Source organism: Notechis scutatus, chromosome 4 (assembly GCF_049901735.1).
Source record: "Notechis scutatus isolate UNSWTSFEM ecotype Mainland chromosome 4, rNotScu1.2, whole genome shotgun sequence".
Lineage (NCBI taxonomy): Eukaryota > Metazoa > Chordata > Lepidosauria > Squamata > Elapidae > Notechis > Notechis scutatus.
In genome coordinates this window covers 2,609,968-2,627,055 of record NC_142012.1, presented here as the reverse complement: position 1 = coordinate 2,627,055, position 17,088 = coordinate 2,609,968, and the positions used below count along the sequence as shown (strand labels likewise).

The following is a 17,088-nucleotide window of genomic DNA, read 5'->3' as shown; positions in this document are numbered from 1 at the left end:
TCTCTCAGAAAGCATCCTGAAAGTCTTGCTAGTAGGGAAGACTCTAGAAATTTTACGAGAATGTATGGGGGTAAATCGAGATGCAATGAAATGTGTGTGTGTGTGTGTATATATATCTGAAAGAAATTGAAATTATTCACAATAAGTAACTAAAAGGACATTTCTTCTAGCAAATCCCTTATGTGTGTGTGTGTGTGTGTATGTATGTATATATATATCTGAAAGAAATTGAAATTATTCCCAATAAGTAACGAAAAGGACATTTCCTCTAGCAAATCCCTTATACCAGGAGTCCCCAACCTTGGCCACTTTAAGACTTGTGGACTTCAACTCCCAGAATTCTCCAGCCAGCTCTGCTGTCTTAAAAGTTGCCAAGTTTGGAGACTTCTGCCTTATATAGTTGGCCCTGTTTTCCTAACACCCTCTTAAAGAATGGGACACATTTGCGAGAAACCCTGGAACTTTTTCCACGGAAATGACTTCTGGTGAAAATCCGCTGGAAATTTCCATTCATTTCAGGCCGCGGTGGAATTTTCTCTCTGGGTCACAGTTCCTCTTTTGCCAAGTGTCGTATTTCTTCAGAATTTGGCTTACAAAAGTGGTTTCCTAACCAAGTGTTTCTCTCGAGGTTGACAACTTTACATTGGATGGACTTCAACTCCCAGGATTCTCCAGCCAGACATGCTGGCTGAGGAATTCTGGGAGTTAAAAGCCATACCTAATGACAGGGGAATTCTGGGAGTTGAAGTTCAAACATGCTGGCTGAGGAATTCTGGGAGTTAAAAGCCATACCTAATGACGGGAATTCTGGGAGTTGAAGTCCACATGCTGGCTGGGGAATTCTGGGAGTTGAAGGCCACAGTTGCTGACTGAGAAATTCTGGGAGTTGAAAACTACAGGTGCTGGCTGGGGAATTCTGGGAGTTGAAGTTCAAACATGCTGGCTGGAGAATTCTGGGAGTTGAAGTTCAAACAGGCTGGCTGAGGAATTCTGGGAGTTGAAGTTCAAACAGGCTGGCTGAGGAATTCTGGGAGTTGAAGTTCAAACATGCTGGCTGGGGAATTCTGGGCGTTGAAGTTCAAACAGGCTGGCTGAGGAATTCTGGGCGTTGAAGTTCAAACAGGCTGGCTGAGGAATTCTGGGAGTTGAAGTTCAAACATGCTGGCTGGGGAATTCTGGGCGTTGAAGTCTACTGTCCTAATTCATCCTGTTTTCCCTCTTCCCTCATAAAAGCTTTGATAATGAACGTTTTTTTGCTAAAGGGGGAAATAGATGAAAAGTGGTGAATATAAAAACTTACGGGAAGCCAAAAAAAGAAGGAAAGTCCCTGGAAGAGGCCCTTTTAGTGCACTGGATTTTTAATGGCCCTGGAACTGCTTCACAGGCCCAACAGTTCCTCCGCTCCACCGTTAGAGACGGAAAAAGGCTTTGGGGGCCAAAGGATCCCGAATTCAACTTTGAAATTTCCAGCATAATGCTACAAAAAGGAAGATTGTCTATTGTGTCAGACGCTTAATTGATGTAAGCCTTGCTCTGCATTCTTGACTCTTAAGAGTGGAAAGCAGCCCTTGGCAAATTTCTCTGGGCTTGGCAACTGCTAGAGGCAGTCATGCAAGGTTCTTGGCTAGAAAAAGCAGCAGGAATTTTCAGGATTGTGGGAAATTGGAAATATATTTTGCATCCATGTACCCATTAGAATTTCATTTCATTTCATTTTTTCCCTCCTTTCCTTTCCTTTCCTTTCCTTTCCTTTCCTTTCCTTTCCTTTCCTTTCCTTTCCTTTCCTTTCCTTTCCTCCCTCTTTCTTTTCTATCTTCCCTCCTTTCTATTCTCCTTTTCCTTTCCTCCATCTCTTTTCTATCTTCCTTCCCTCCCTCTTTTCTTCCTTCCCTTCCCCCTTCCTTTTCTCTTTCCTTTCCTCCCTCTCCTTTCTTTCTTTCCTTTCCTTCTTCTTTTTTTCTTCCTTTCCTTCCCTCCCTCCCTTTCCTTTCCCCTTTCCTTCATTATGAACGGGTTACAAACCAGCAGTGAACAAGAGCATGTGCAGAGTGGAGGGCATGCCTCCCAAAGTTCCACAAACCTACATTTTCCTAAGCGGGCCCCGTGGGCATAACTTCCCCCCGACTTGGTCAACGCGAGCAACAGCTGTGCGAGGAGGAGGAGTAACAGGGGTGCACGACACCCACATACACACACAGGGGCATCTCCTGGTGTTAACTCATCCTCTTCTCCAAAGTCCCAGCCTCCCCCACCCACCCAAATTCTTCCTTCCCACAATAGGGTCTACGTGGCTCAGCCATCCATTCGCCAAACCCCCACCGCTTGCTTCTCCTTTTTCTTTCTTTTTGCTCTGGATTCAATCCAGAGCATCAGCAACAGAGATATATTTGGGCTCCTCGCTAATCGGGATTTTAAAAGATATTAATAAACTTCCCCAAACAGCAGAGATAGCCAGTTGCAAAACTCTGGGAATGGCCTAGAAAACCGTTGGAAGAATAATCTTAAAAACGCAGAGGGCGTTTCTCTCTCTCTCTCTCTCTCTCTCTCTCTCTCTCTCTTTTTTTTTTTTCTTTCTTTCTGGCATGGAACAAAGAACTGTGGGCTTCTTATCTGCTGAAAATGAAACTCTCCCAAGTTTATTGTGTTTGGACAGCTGCTCCAAGCTGTTTTGGAGCTTAGCGTTCCCAGCTGTTCTGAGAATCAGCGATGGGAAGGGAGCTCAGAGGCCATCCAGTCCAACCCCGTGGCTCAGGGCAGGAGCTGCAAAAGCAAAGCAGGAAGTTGGTTTTGTAGCCTTTGAAAGGGGCAATAAGGGAACCACAGGATTTGATGAAGTAGCCTAATCCCACCGGTGGACAATTCTGTGTTTTGTTTTATGACTGTTTTATTTATTTGCCTTCTGCCTTTCTTATCTTTACAAATAACTCAATGATGGGAAAAGGCGCCACACTCACTCTTTATCATTTTCCTAACTTTAATTAATTTTCCTGAACTACAACACCTCTGGTTGGTTAAGAGGTGCTTTTTGGGCTGAACTCCCCCCCCCCGGGGGATGGAAAGAGCTGGCTTTCATGGCTAAGGCTGAACTAGAACTCACCATCTCCTGGTGATGGACCAAACCCCTCCTGGTGATTAAGTCACCCAGCTGGCTTTCATTCTTAAAGCGAGACTAGAACTCACTGTCTCCTGGTGATTGGTCCAAAGTCACCCAGCTGGCTTTCATGCCTAAGGCTGGGATGGCTCAAAGTCACCCACTCCGGTGATTGGCTCAAAGTCACCCAGCTGCCTTTCATGCCTAAGGCGGGACTAGAACTCCCGTCTCCTGGTGATTGGCTCAAAGTCACCCAGCTGCCTTTCATGCCTAAGGCGGGACTAGAACTCACCGTCTCCTGGTGATTGGCTCAAAGTCACCCAGCTGCCTTTCATGCCTAAGGCGGGACTAGAACTCACCCTCTGGTGATTGGCTCAAAGTCACCCAGCTCCTTCATGCCTAAGGCGGGACTAGAACTCACTGTCTCCCAGTGATGGGCTCAAAGTCACCCAGCTGCCTTTCATGCCTAAGGCGGGACTAGAACTCCCCGTCTCCTGGTGATTGGCTCAAAGTCACCCAGCTGCCTTTCATGCCTAAGGCGGGACTAGAACTCCCGTCTCCTGGTGATTGGCTCAAGTCACCCAGCTGCCTTTCATGCCTAAGGCGGGACTAGAACTCCCGTCTCCTGGTGATTGGCTCAAAGTCACCCAGCTGCCTTTCATGCCTAAGGCGGGACTAGAACTCCCGTCTCCTGGTGATTGGCCCAAAGTCACCCAGCTGCCTTTCATGCCTAAGGCGGGACTAGAACTCCCCGTCTCCTGGTGATTGGCTCAAAGTCACCCAGCTGCCTTTCATGCCTAAGGCGGGACTAGAACTCCCGTCTCCTGGTGATTGGCTCAAAGTCACCCAGCTGCCTTTCATGCCTAAGGCGGGACTAGAACTCCCCGTCTCCTGGTGATTGGCTCAAAGTCACCCAGCTGCCTTTCATGCCTAAGGCGGGACTAGAACTCCCCGTCTCCTGGTGATTGGCCAAAGTCACCCAGCTGCCTTTCATGCCTAAGGGGGACTAGAACTCCCGTCTCCTGGTGATTGGCTCAAAGTCACCCAGCTGCCTTTCATGCCTAAGGTGGGACTAGAACTCCCCGTCTCCTGGTGATTGGCTCAAAGTCACCCAGCTGCCTTTCATGCCTAAGGCGGGACTAGAACTCCCGTCTCCTGGTGATTGGCCTCAAAGTCACCCAGCTGCCTTTCATGCCTAAGGCGGGACTAGAACTCCCCGTCTCCTGGTGATTGGCTCAAAGTCACCCAGCTGCCTTTCATGCCTAAGGCGGGACTAGAACTCCCGTCTCCTGGTGATTGGCTCAAAGTCACCCAGCTGCCTTCATGCCTAAGGCGGGACTAGAACTCCCGTCTCCTGGTGATTGGCCAAAGTCACCCAGCTGCCTTTCATGCCTAAGGCGGACTAGAACTCCCCATCTCCTGGTGATTGGCTCAAAGTCACCCAGCTGCCTTTCATGCCTAAGGCGGGACTAGAACTCCCGTCTCCCTGGTGATTGGCTCAAAGTCACCCAGCTGCCTTTCATGCCTAAGGCGGGACTAGAACTCCCCGTCTCCTGGTGATTGGCTCAAAGTCACCCAGCTGCCTTTCATGCCTAAGGCGGGACTAGAACTCCCGTCTCCTGGTGATTGGCTCAAAGTCACCCAGCTGCCTTTCACTAAGGCGGGACTAGAACTCCCGTCTCCTGGTGATTGGCCCAAAGTCACCCATGCCTTTCATGTCTAAGGCGGGACTAGAACTCCCCGCTCCTGGGATTGGCTCAAAGTCACCCAGCTGCCTTTCATGTCTAAGCGGGACTAGAACTCCCGTCTCCTGGTGATTGGCTCAAAGTCACCCAGCTGCCTTTCATGCCTAAGGCGGGACTAGAACTCCCCGTCTCCTGGTGATTGGCTCAAAGTCACCCAGCTGGCTTTCATGCCTAAGGCGGGACTAGAACTCCCCGTCTCCTGGTGATTGGCCCAAAGTCACCCAGCTGGCTTTCATGTCTAAGGCGGGACTAGAACTCCCCGTCTCCTGGTGGCCCAAAGTTGCTTAACAACCACTGTGTCCACTTAATGATAGCAGCATTCACTTAATGACCTCCACCAAAAAAAGCCATATAATCAGGTTCAACTTGGACTTGTGACCCTCCAGACTCACAATGGAAATTCTGGGCTCCGTTACAGTCGGAAGTCAAGGACTCTCTCTGTACATGAAACCTACCCTCCTCCTTCTCCATCATCTGCCAAACGTATCAAAATCCTTTCATTCTCCCTCATGGTTCCCCTTTTCTCACGCCTGTCCAAATGCTGGGGTGTCCAGAATTGGCACAGCTTTGCAAGAGGCAACTGACCAGGGCAGTTTCTTCTCACGGTCTGGCCTCTGCTTTCCCGTCAATACCTCCCAAAATAGCAGCCGCCTTTTTAGTGACAGCAATCATTGGGCGGCCTCATGTCCAACTGGTGGTAGAGAAGACTCTTCCTCAACTTAAGCCACCTCAAGACGGCTGGACTTCAGCTCCCAGAATCCTTTGGCCGGCACCTGTGGCCTTCAACTCCCACAATTCTGGCTGGGGAATTCTGGGAGTTGAAAGCCACACATGTTGGGTGAGGAATTCTGGGACTTGTAGTTCAGATGTGCTGGCTGGGGAATTCTGGGATTTGAAGTCTGCATGTTGGCTGGGGAATTTGGGATTTGAAGTTCAAACATGCTGCCTGGGGAATTCTGGGATTTGAAGTCTGCATGTTGGCTGGGAATTCTGGGATTTGAAGTCTGCATGTTGGCTGGGGGGGTTTGAAGTTCAAACATGCTGCCTGGGGAATTCGTTAGTCAACGTGAGTGAATAAGTAGCTATATAAATTTTCCAAATAAATAATAAATCGGGGAGTTGCTGGCTGAGGAATTCTGGGCGTTGAAGTTCAAACATGGCTGGCTAGGGAATTCTGGGAGTTGAAGTCCCACAGGTCTGAAAATTGCCAGCTTTGGAGACCACATAGAGCAATGGAGAGTTCCGTGTTGATTTGGGGAGGGGGCTTTAGATTTGAGCCCCACAGGGGAGAACTGCAGCCAGGCAGATCTCTGAAGTTGGCTCCCCAGGGACGCCCATTCATTCCTATAAGCCAGAAATCCAGCTGCAAGGTCATGCGACCACATCTTCTCCAGCTGTGTTGGGCTAAACTGCAGGGGTCCCCTGCCGTTGTTAAGTTAGTAGCACGGTCGTTAAGTGAATCCGGTTTCCCCCTTGACTTTGCTTGTGGGAAGGTCGCAAAAGGGGTTCAGGACACGGAAACGGTCATAAATATGAGCCACTTGCCAAGTGTCCGAATTTTGATCACGGGGATGCGGCAACAGTCGTAAGTGTGGAAAATGGTCATAAATCGCTTTTTCCGATGTCGTAACTTTGGGTGGTCACGAAATGAACTGTTGTAAGTTGAGGATTACCTGTGATTGGACTTTTGGCTGTCCCCAAGGAGAAACCTCCATGTTAGCTGGCAGACTTGTCTTGTGCATCAATCATGCTTACTTAATTCCTCTTCTTCCCCTCCTTTTTCTCCTCCTCCTCCTCCTCCCTCCTCCCTTATCTCTTCTCCCTTCCCCCCTTCTTCTCTTTTTCTCTTCCTCCTCCTCCTTCCCCTCTTCCTCCTCCTCCTCCTTCCTCCCTTATTTCTTCTCCTCCTCTTTCCCCTCTTCTTTTTCTCTTCTTCCTGTTCCTCCTTTTTCTCTTCCTCCTCCTCCTCCTCCTCCTCCTCCTCCCTTATCTCTTCTCCCCCTTCTTCTTTTTCTCTTCCTCCTCCTCCTCCTTCCTCCCTTATTTCTTCTCCTCCTCTTTCCCCTCCTCCTCTTCTTTTTCTCTTCTTCCTGTTCCTCCTTTTTCTCTTCTTCCTCCTCTTTTCTTCTTCCTCCTCCTTCCCATCCTCTTCCTCCTCCTCCTTTATCTCTTCCTCCTTCTCCTTCCTCTCTCTTCTTCCTCCTCCTCCTTCCTCCTCCTCCTCCTCCTCCTCCTCCTCCTCCTCCTCTTTCCAGCCTTAAGCCTCTTCTTAGGTTTCGAACCTGACACTTGTTCACAACTGTAAAAGTAGCTGAGCTTGGAATTTGGGTTGGCTCCAGATTCAAACCTAATATCTCCTTCCAAGTGCTCCTAAGTTTGAAGCCGTGTGCAAAAGTGCTAATACACAAGGAAGAGTGTGTGTGTGTGTGTGTGTGTGTATTTCCTACTGTTTTGAAAAAATGGTGGAAAAGTGAATGGAATGAAAAACGTGCACAACTTTGAAAGATCTAAAACAGGGGTGTCCAACCTTGGCCACTTTAAGACTTGTGGACTTCAACTCCCAGAATTCCTCAGCCAGCTTTGCTGGCTGAGGAATTCTGGGAGTTGAAGTCCACAAGTCTTAAAGTGGCCAAGGTTGGACACCCCTGATCTAAACTCTGCATTGCTCTTCTTAGCGCTCCTTCTTCTTTTGTGTCGTCCGGAAAGGAGAGGGGAAAGAAATGAACTGTTGTAAGTTGAGGACTACCTGTAAAGGCAGGATAGAAATACGCAAATAAAAAGTAAGACGTGCCTCAGGAGGGAAAGAATCGGGCAGGTGACACGAATCCAACACTCCCTACAACAAATTACAAGGTTTTTATTATCGCTATATTGGTAAGAAAAGCGTGAATTATCATTGCTAGCATAAGATATGTGCACCCAGTCGACGCGCTGTTGAAACGAAAGATGGAATTACTGTAAATGTAAAAAAAATAAATGTAAACAATAAAAAAAAAACCAAAACAAAATTTCAAGGTTTTTAAAGGCTTGCGCCATATCTTAGGTTGCGCTTCCGTGAAGAGTCAAGTGGCTCCAATTGCTTTTGTAGACAGGAAGTCTGTGTAGACACGAACGCTGATGCCTTTGTGGGTGTGTTTGGGTGTGATTGTGTTGCTTCCCCGTTTCCTGGAATTTGCCAGTTTAGGCCATGCTGTCAGCTATTTTTTCCCCCCCTTTGTTTTCCCACCACCTCCTCCGTTTACTTCTCGCTTTGCTTAAAGCCCTGTCGAGTTTAGAAAAGTGACCACATCGCTTTGTGGTGGTGTTGTCACCTTTCCCCTGAAAACCCTTCCCCCGAATTACACACACACACCACCCACCAAAAACATGCAATCCTAGATTGCGCTACCAGAGATAGACTCAAGATCACATGAGATACGACTACCATTTTGTAAAGCCTTAGTAAGGCCACACTTGAAATATTTGCATCCAGTTTTGGTCGCCACGGCGTAAAAATGATGTTGAGACTCCAGAAATTGTGCAGAGAAGAGCAACAAAGAGGATTAGGAGGCTAAAAACGTAATAAGAACGGTTGCAGGAACTGGTTATGTCTCGTTTAATGAAAAGAAGGACCAGGAGTGACTTGATAAATGTGGTTATTCAGGGCAACAATCAATGCTGATGTCTGGAACGAGGCCGGCTTTATTCAGGCGTGTGGTACCAATACTCATTGTTTGCCATGAGTTTCCAGCTCATTGGTCTGCAGCGGTGTAATTACTCTCTGGTGTAATTCAAACGCTTTCCCAAATATTTGCTGCCAACCAAGTGAGATTCTCTCATTCTTGGAAGTTTTCTTTAGGGTTTTCTTGGAGTTCTTCAAAGGTCCGAGGGATGAGATGGGCTTTCAGAGTTTTCTAGCTATTGTGTGAAGACACGTATACCCTGGCGCCCAGAAGTCTCCCATTAACAATAACAGGGTAAGCCACTAGTATAATAAAAGAGCAACCCCCTCCCACCATGTAACAAAAAAAAAAAGCAACTGGGATGATTAGGGGACTGGAGGCTAAAATATACGATGAACGATGGACGGTTGCAGGAACTGGGCCTGGCTAAGTCTAGGGAAGAGAAGGACCAAGGGAGACAGGAGAGCAGTCTTCCAGTATTTGAGGGCGGGGGGTTGGACTAGATGACCTACAAGGTCCCTTCCAACTCTATTAATCTGACTTTAATCTGATTTTAATGGACAAAAGGACCAGGGGAGACAGGATAGCAGTCTTCCAATATTTGAGGGGCTGCCACAGGGAGGAGGAAGGGGGGGTCAAGCTATTTTCTAAAGCCCCCGAAGGCCAGACAAGGAATAATGGGTGGAAACTGATCAAGGAGAGATTCAACCTGGAAATAAGGAGAAACTTTCCGACAGGGAGAACAATCAGCCAATGGAACAGAAGTTGCCTTCAGAAGGAGCTTCATCACTGGAGGCTTTCAAGAAGAGATTGGACTGCCCTCTGTCAGAAATGGTATAGGGTCTCCTGCTTGGGTGGGGGGGGGTTGGACTAGATGACCTCTGAGGTCCCTTCCCAGACTGTTATTCTGTTCCGTTCATGTTTTGTATAAGGAACACCCCCCCCCCAAATCTCCTCCCCCTCCTCTGGGTCATGTTAATGCAGTGGGTAACTTTCACATTCTCGCAAGCCTCCTTCATTCTTTCTTGTAGCCTTAAATTTACTTTTCTTGGGGGGAAGAATTGTTTTAGTCCTGTGGTTTTCTCTCTCTCTCTCTCTCTCTCTCTCTCTCTCTCTCTCTGAACCGCATGGGGGGAAATCCCCCCCCTCGATCTGCTCCCAGTTAGAGAAGAAAGGAGCAGCAGCTGGCAGAGAGGCCCTTTTTCGCCACGAGAGGCGTGTCCCAATTTGACTTGATCAGGAATGCCAGCAAGGTAGAAACGCCCCTGGGGCCTCATTCCCGAAGTTCCTTGGCAGCGGTGGGCGTTGTGCGAGTTCCCAGCCATTGGCATCCTTGAAGGCATTCCGCGCACCCGAGCCCCGTCCTGCATCCCAGTCCTACCACTGCACCCCCCTTCTGCTTCCTTCAAGGGAGCCATGACGTTGGGGTGGAGAGGTTGGAGACCTTGCAGATGAAATACAGGTTAACGGAGTGGGAAGGGACCTTGGAGGTCATCTAGTCCAACCCCATCCACCCAAGCGGGAGACCCTGCACCATTTCTGACAGGTGGCAGTCCAGTCTCTTCTTGAAAGCCTCCAGGGATGAAGCTCCCACCACTTCCGAAGGCAACTTCTCTTCCACTGGTTGAAATGTCTCCTTAGCTCCAGGTTGAATCTCTCCTTCGTTAACTTCCATCCGTTGCTTCTTGTCCTGCCTTCAGGGGCTTTGGAGAATAATTTGAGCCCCCTCTTCTCTGGAGAGGCCCCTCAAAAATGAGAATATTGCTATCATCTCCCCCTGGTCTTTCTTGGCTCTCGATTAGCCAAACCCAAATCCTGCAACCTTCCTTCATTTTGAATATGTGCAGCTAGAGAGCACTGGTTAAAATGCAGTTCTGTTAATCAACGTCAGAGCTTTGGAAAATAGGTTGAATTGAGTTGAGTTGAGTTGAGTTGAGTTGAGTTGAGTTGAGCTGAGCTGAGCTGAGTTGAGTTGAGTTGAGCTGAGTTGAGTTGAGTTGAGTTGAGTTGAGTTGAGCTGAGTTGAGCTGAGTTGAGTTGAGTTGAGTTGAGTTGAGTTCTTTATTGGCCAAGTGTGATTGGACACACAAGGAATTTGTCTTTGGTGCAAATGCTCTCAGTGTACATAAAAGAAAAGAGACATTCATCAAGGGTCAAGAATCATCAGGCGCAACACTTAATGATAGTCATAGGATGCAATAAGCCATCAAATCATACCAGGAAACAGTCAATAAAAATCGTAAGGATACAAGTGACAAAGTTAGAGTCCTACAGTCCCAAGTGGGAGGGGATGGGCGATAAGTGAGTGATGAGAAGATTAACAGTAATAGTAGTGCAGACTTTGTAAATAGTTGGACAGTGTTGAGGGAGTTAGTTGTTTAGCAGAGGTTGAGGGGAAAACTCCCCTTGTGTGTTTACTTCTGGTGTGCAGTGCCGTATAGCGCCGTTTCAAGGGAAGGAGTTGAAACGGTTTATGTCCGGGATGTGAGGGGTCTGTAGATCTTTTCCCAGCCCTCTTTTGGACTCCTGCAGTATATACAGGTCCTCCTCCATGGAAGGCAGGTTGGTAGTAATTGCTTTTTCCACAGTCCTAATTCCTCTCTGGAGTCTGTGTCTGTGTCCTGTTGGGTTGCAGAGAGCCAAACCGGACAGTCCTAGAGGTGCAGAGGACAGACAAATGCTCCAACCCTGGGAGTTTTTAAAAGCAGAGATTGGAGAAAGACCTGTCAGAGGGGACCGTTCTACACCGACCCCCAATTTATCCCGTCTTGGGGGCTGCTCAGAATTAAGGAATTCAGACCCCCCCCAAACCTGCCAAGCAGCTGTGTGGCGAAAGCGCCTGCAAGAGGGGCGGGAAGAAAAGTCTTTATTTTTATGGTGGTGTGGAAATTTCCTCTTGCAGCTTCACGTGCCCTGTGGAAATCTCCTCTCCTCCTTCCTCCTCCTCCTCCTCCTCCGCTGCTGCTTCTTGCAAACGGCACATAGCAAGAAAGGCCACGCCTAGCAAAGACAGGAATTCGTGCGGCTTCTCAGAAGGAAACCAAGTGAAGGAATCTTAATTCAAGAAGAAGGACGGACAAGTTGGCTGGTCGGTCAGGTTGTAGCGTCCTGGGAGAAGAGCCAGTCCCAAAATTCAAATTTAAGTCAGCCCCTCCAAAGGGTGTTTTTTTTTTTCCGACCAGATGCAAAGTTATAGTTCTTGCCGCCACCCCTGACAAGAACTGGGATCTTGGCAGCTGCTGTTTGCAGTGGGTTCGCTGGAAAAAATCGACTTTTTTTTTCCCCCTGGGGCTTGGCAGAAGAAGCAACTTTTTGGCCGCCGTCCTGGCCTTGCCCCAAAATTGCCAGGAGGGGAAATTCAGGAGGACCATGCCACACAACATGTGAGTGTGCCCTTTACTGCTCTTCGGAGCCCGCTGGCCAGCATGTCCGCAAAGGGAGGTTGCGTGACTAAAAGGACAGCTTGCCAAAGGCTGCCACTCAAGGAGGTGGGCTGTGCTGGGTTCGAGGGACGCCGGCTGCCTCCAGATTCCCATGTTTTTTGGGGTGGTGGGGGGGCTGCCTGCAGAGTGAGCCTGGAGAGATTCGTCCTTCCCTACCTGGGCAACTTACGGAGTGGCAGCTGAGGGAAACTCTGGGCTTCAACCCCCAGAATCCCAGGCTCAGGCCCCCACTTTGGGGGGGGGGCTATATTTGCCCACCCCTTCTCTGTTTTGTGATTCATATGAGGGGTGGGGGGCGAAAGAGAGGAGGCCTGGGGAAGTACAGGGAAGCCCATGGGTCTGGGACAGGTTTGGTTTGCTGGGTGTGGGCTCTGGAGTCCTGGGCTGCATTTGAAATGGGGGTTTTTGTGTTTTGCTCTTTCGGGGCCCTCTTGGCTTTCCAGAAGGAGGGGGTGAAGCCCCCACCCACCCTTTTTTTTTCCCTCTTCTCCTCCTGGTCTTTTATTTGCGTTTTGCGTTCTGGTAAAGTCTTCGTAGAAAGAGAATATATTTCTCACTATAGCCGCGAGCCGAATCTGTAACTTCGGGTGTAGGAATGGCTTGTATCTTATCAGAAAAGGGAAAAAGGTGGAGGGTGTGTAACTCTCTTGTGTGCGAATCAAAATCCTTTCCTTCTTTCCTTCCTTTTCTTTCCTTCCTTTCCTCCCCTCCCCCTTTTCCTCCTCCCCTTTCTTTTCCTTTTTTCCCCTTCTTTCCTTTCCTTTCCCTCCCCTCGCCTCTCTTACCCTCCCTTCTCTCCCTTCTCTCCCTTCCCTTCCTCCCGTCTCTTTTTCTTCTTTTCCTTTCCTCCGTCTCTTCTTCCTTGCCTTCCTTTCCATTTTAGGCTACCATAAACTCAAAATAAAACCAAAATAATAACTCCTGTTACAAAAATAGCTGTTCTGTATTAAAAGCGCAAAATGTCAAAGCCATCACTGTAATTTTGTACCTCACCGCAGCAAAAAAAAAACCAAACAAAACAGAAGTTATTTCTTTTCCTCTTTCTGTTTTTACCCTGAAATCCTTTCTCCACCCCCCTCCTTCCCCCTCTATTCTATATATGACCATAAATTCTAATTTTAAAACTCTTAAAAAGATAAGAAGAACGAGGCGTGAGAGAGGCTATGTCAACAATCGATTTCTGCCACGCACCTGGTTTTGTATCACCTAACCTGTGTGTGTGTGTGTGTATCTTTTTTTGCCCTGCCACAATCCAACACAATTTGGATTTCTGTTCCTTATCTTGGTGTGCCCGTTCCTAGTCCTCTAGTTAAGACGTAGCTCAGAACCAACCCTTTTTCTCCCGGTTTTTCCTTGTGGCTGTTTTGTGGTTGTATTGACCTGCTGTGCCAACAGCCTCCCTCTGCTCGTTTCCCACCGACCTTTTTGCGGTGCTTCTGGGTCCACTCCCATTTTCAGTCTTGCACGGGCGGTCCCCGACTTACGTCCAAACCGAGCCCCCGACATTTCCCTTGCTTAGCGAGGCCGTTGTTAAGTGAACTCTGGCCCCCATTTCACGACCTTTCTGGCCACGGTGGTTAAGAGAATCCTTGCAGTTGTTGGGTGAGTGACGTGGTTGCGAATTCAATCCGGGTTCTCCATTGTCCGAAGGTCGCAGAAAAAAGGGGGACCGCGTGATCTTGGGACATGGCACCCGACCTAAGTACATGCCAGTTGCCAAGCGTTTGAATTTTGATCACGTGATTGTGGGGATGCGGCAACGGTTCTTAAGCAGGGGTGGGATTCGAATCTCTTAACAACCAGTTCTGTGGGCGTGGCCTAATTTGTGGGCGTGGCTTGATGGTCACGCGACTGGCTGGGCACGGCTTGTATGTAAATATTGTAAACATTTATGTAAATATTGAATCTTTTATTTTAAAAAAAGAGCAACTTTTAACCCAAAATCAGGCAAAGCAGTCAGGCAGATTGAGTAGCTCACAGAATCATAGAGTCAACTCACAGATCTATCTTTCCGCAATCTGCTGCCTGAGTCTTGTCACACAAAATTTGCTTGCAGGCAAACTCACACAATTAACTCACAATACACCATGTATGTAAATATTGAATTGTTTTACTTTAAAAAGATCAACGTTTATCCAAAATCAGGCAAAGCAGGCTGGCAGATTGAGGTGCTCGCAGAATCACAGATTCACTCAGAGATCTATCTTTCTGCAATCTGCTACCTGAGTCTGCATTCAGTCCTAAGGAAGGTTCAGCTCTGCTCTCGGGCCACTTCTCCCCGCCCAACCCCATGAATACCACCCCGTATTGGGGCCTCAGGGAAGCCTCCCGGGCGAAGGCGAAGCAGTACAACAGTGATTTAGACTAGCTAGAAAGCAAGAAACTGACGATTTCCTGCTTTCTAGCTCATCCAAATCTCAGGGCACAGCTGATAGTCAGAACAGCTGATGGTCGGAACAGCTGATAGTCAGAACAGCTGATGGTCGGAACAGCTGATGGGTCGGGGTGGGGAGGAAAAATAGCAACGTACCAAAAATTACGCAAAGGCACAACACAGGCAAGTTGAATGGCATGCATGTGAGATAAGGACTGACTGGGTGGGGGGGAGGGGCCAGCCAGTGTCGCGATTTGCCAATTGTCCGAACTGCACAGAATTGTAACAACCAGTTCTATAGAACCAGTCCGAACCGGTAGAATCCCACCCCTGGTCATAAGGGTGAGAAACAGTCCTAATTCCATTTTTTTTTCCAGTGTTGTTGCAACTTCGAAAGGTCACTAAACCAACAGTCATATGTCGAGGAGTAACTATATCCTCTTTTTTTTTTTTTCGTTTTAAGAACAATGGAGCTGCATTGAACGATGGGGTGTAAACCTCCTACTCCAGGAGTTTTGAATTCTCTCACCAAGTGGTTTTTCCTGTTTGTTTTGTGGTTTCTCTGCAGACCATCCATGAGCTCAGATTTCCAGCATTATAGTTTCAGGATGCCAAACATTGGATTCCAAAACCTGCCTCTCAACATATACATCGTGGTCTTTGGCACGGCGATTTTTGTCTTCATCCTCAGTTTGCTTTTCTGCTGCTATTTGATAAGGTAAGAAACAAAAGGCCCCTTTCCTTTTTGTGTGGGGGGAAAAATGTAGTTTATTCAAAGACAGTTAAGGAAGTTTAAAGACTTCAAGGTTTAAAGTTAAGAAAGTTTAAAGATTTTAAGAATGTACAAGGTAGTCCTCGACTTACGACCACAGTTGAGGCCAAACTTTATGTGCTGCCGAGTGGAAAAAAAATTCTTAAATGAGTTTTGCTCCCAATTACGACTTTCTTTGCCACATTTGTCAAGTGAATCCCTGCAGTTGTTAAATGAGGCACTCGGTTGTTAAGTGAATCCAGCTTTCCCAATTGATTTTCCTCATCAGAAGGGTCGCCAAAGGGGACTGCGTGACCCCGGGGACACTAACAACCATCATAAATATGAGCCAATCACGTGACCCTGGGAAGGCTGCAACAGTTGTAAGAGTGAAAAATGGTCATAAGTCACCTACGTCGCAAAAGGAGACCACACCATCCCAGTGTCACCTCATCAAACATTCCTATGCCTGTTTTAGTAGTTGCCATAAAGAAAAAAGGGGGGAAGGAAGGAGATTTGGAAGAGGAGTGCAGCAAAGCAAAAGTACATTCCAACTCTTTCTCTTTAAAAGATTGTAACTAAAATACCAGAGATTTTGCCCAAAAGTACATTCCAACTCTTTAGCTTTAAAAGATTGTAACTAAACTACCAGAGATTTTGCCCGCAAATATATTTAATTGGAGAACGTGATTGATAACACCCAGCCCGTGAACGTGCTCAATTGGAGAATCTGATTGATGACATACCCAGGGGGGAGGGAGGGGGGAAACGGGACTATAAATGACGTAGGCCAGAGTTGGCTTCATCCGGGGCAGGGCCAGGATGTCGCCTCTAATGAATCCTTGGAAGTTTTTGAAATTTGGCTCCAGAATCATGATTCGCTGGAATCCTCACCCAGAACACTGCAACCCTCATAAATATGAGACAGTCGTTAAGCATCCAAATTTTGATGCCACCGTTGTGTGAAAAAAAAACCCATCAAGAAGTCACTTTTGTCCCCCACTGCTGTTGTAACTTTGAATGCTCACTAAATGAACTGTTGTAAGTCGAGGACTAGTTGTCATTACTTCCTGTTTAAAAAACGGCAAATGCTGATTTAAGCTTAAGTCATGAGCCGGCCCTCTTCCAACGTTTAAACAAATTTGTTAAGGAGGCTTACTTGAGTTCAGGAATGTTCGAATGTTTGGCTCAGCTACTTGTCTTCCGCCTTCACATTCTTGAGGATGAGTGAGCACTTGTTCAAAATTCTTGAGTTGGCAAGTCCTCATAGCTTGTCTCCAACTTGTTCAGGACCTTTGGCCACTTGGAGAAAAATGGCCGTTGGTCTTTGATCTAACCCAAAACCTGGGTTTCATTGCGAAGTTAGTCTGGGGTCTCATTGCAAAATTGCGTAGTTAGTCTTGGGTTTAATTCTGGGTCTCATTGCAAGGATAGTTTTAGGTCTTAATTGCAAAATTGTAAAGTTAATCTTGAGTTTCATTGCAAAATGGCCAAGTTATCCTTCGGTTTAATCCTAGATCTTGGGTCTGTTTGCAAAGTTAATCTTGAAAACTGGCAGTGGGTCTTGGATTTAACCCAAAACCTGGGTTTAATTGCAAAGTTAGTCTTGGGTCTAAATGCGAAATTGCAAAGTTAGTCTTGGGTCTAATCTAAAACCTGGGTCTAATTTGGTCCCCACACTATAACAAAAGATGTTGCGACTGTAGAAAAAGTGCAGAGAAGAGCAACCAGGATGATTAGGGGACTGGAGGCTAAAACATACAAAGAACAGTTACAGGAACTGGGCTTGGCTGGTCTAGTGAAGAGAAGGACCAGGAGAGACAGGAAAGCAGCCTTCCAATATTTGAGGGGCTGCCACAGGGAGGAGGAAGGGGGTCAAGCTATTCTCCAAGGCACCTGAAGGTCAGACAAGGAATAATGGATGGAAACTGACCAAGGAGAGATTCAACCAATAAGGAGGAATGTTCTTACAGAACAATGAACCAAATTAAACAGAAGTTTCCTTCAGAAATTGTTGGGAGC

General features: G+C 47.4%; 1 protein-coding gene across 5 annotated transcripts in view; it reads left to right on the top strand.

Annotated features, from left to right (window-relative positions):
• The window catches only part of RNF24 (ring finger protein 24), a 60,363-nt gene that overhangs the window by 32,355 nt on the left and 10,920 nt on the right, over positions 1 to 17,088 (top strand). For 3 of the 5 annotated variants that reach the window (XM_087962690.1, XM_087962692.1, XM_087962689.1), the window contains one exon: positions 14,884 to 15,033. In XM_087962690.1, coding sequence (XP_087818816.1) covers positions 14,891 to 15,033 — 143 coding nt within the window. In that variant the 5' untranslated portion in view covers positions 14,884 to 14,890. Of the gene's footprint in view, positions 1 to 11,680; positions 11,987 to 14,883; positions 15,034 to 17,088 lie in introns of those variants that run through there. The other 2 variants (XM_087962688.1, XM_087962691.1) reach the window with 2 other exon arrangements.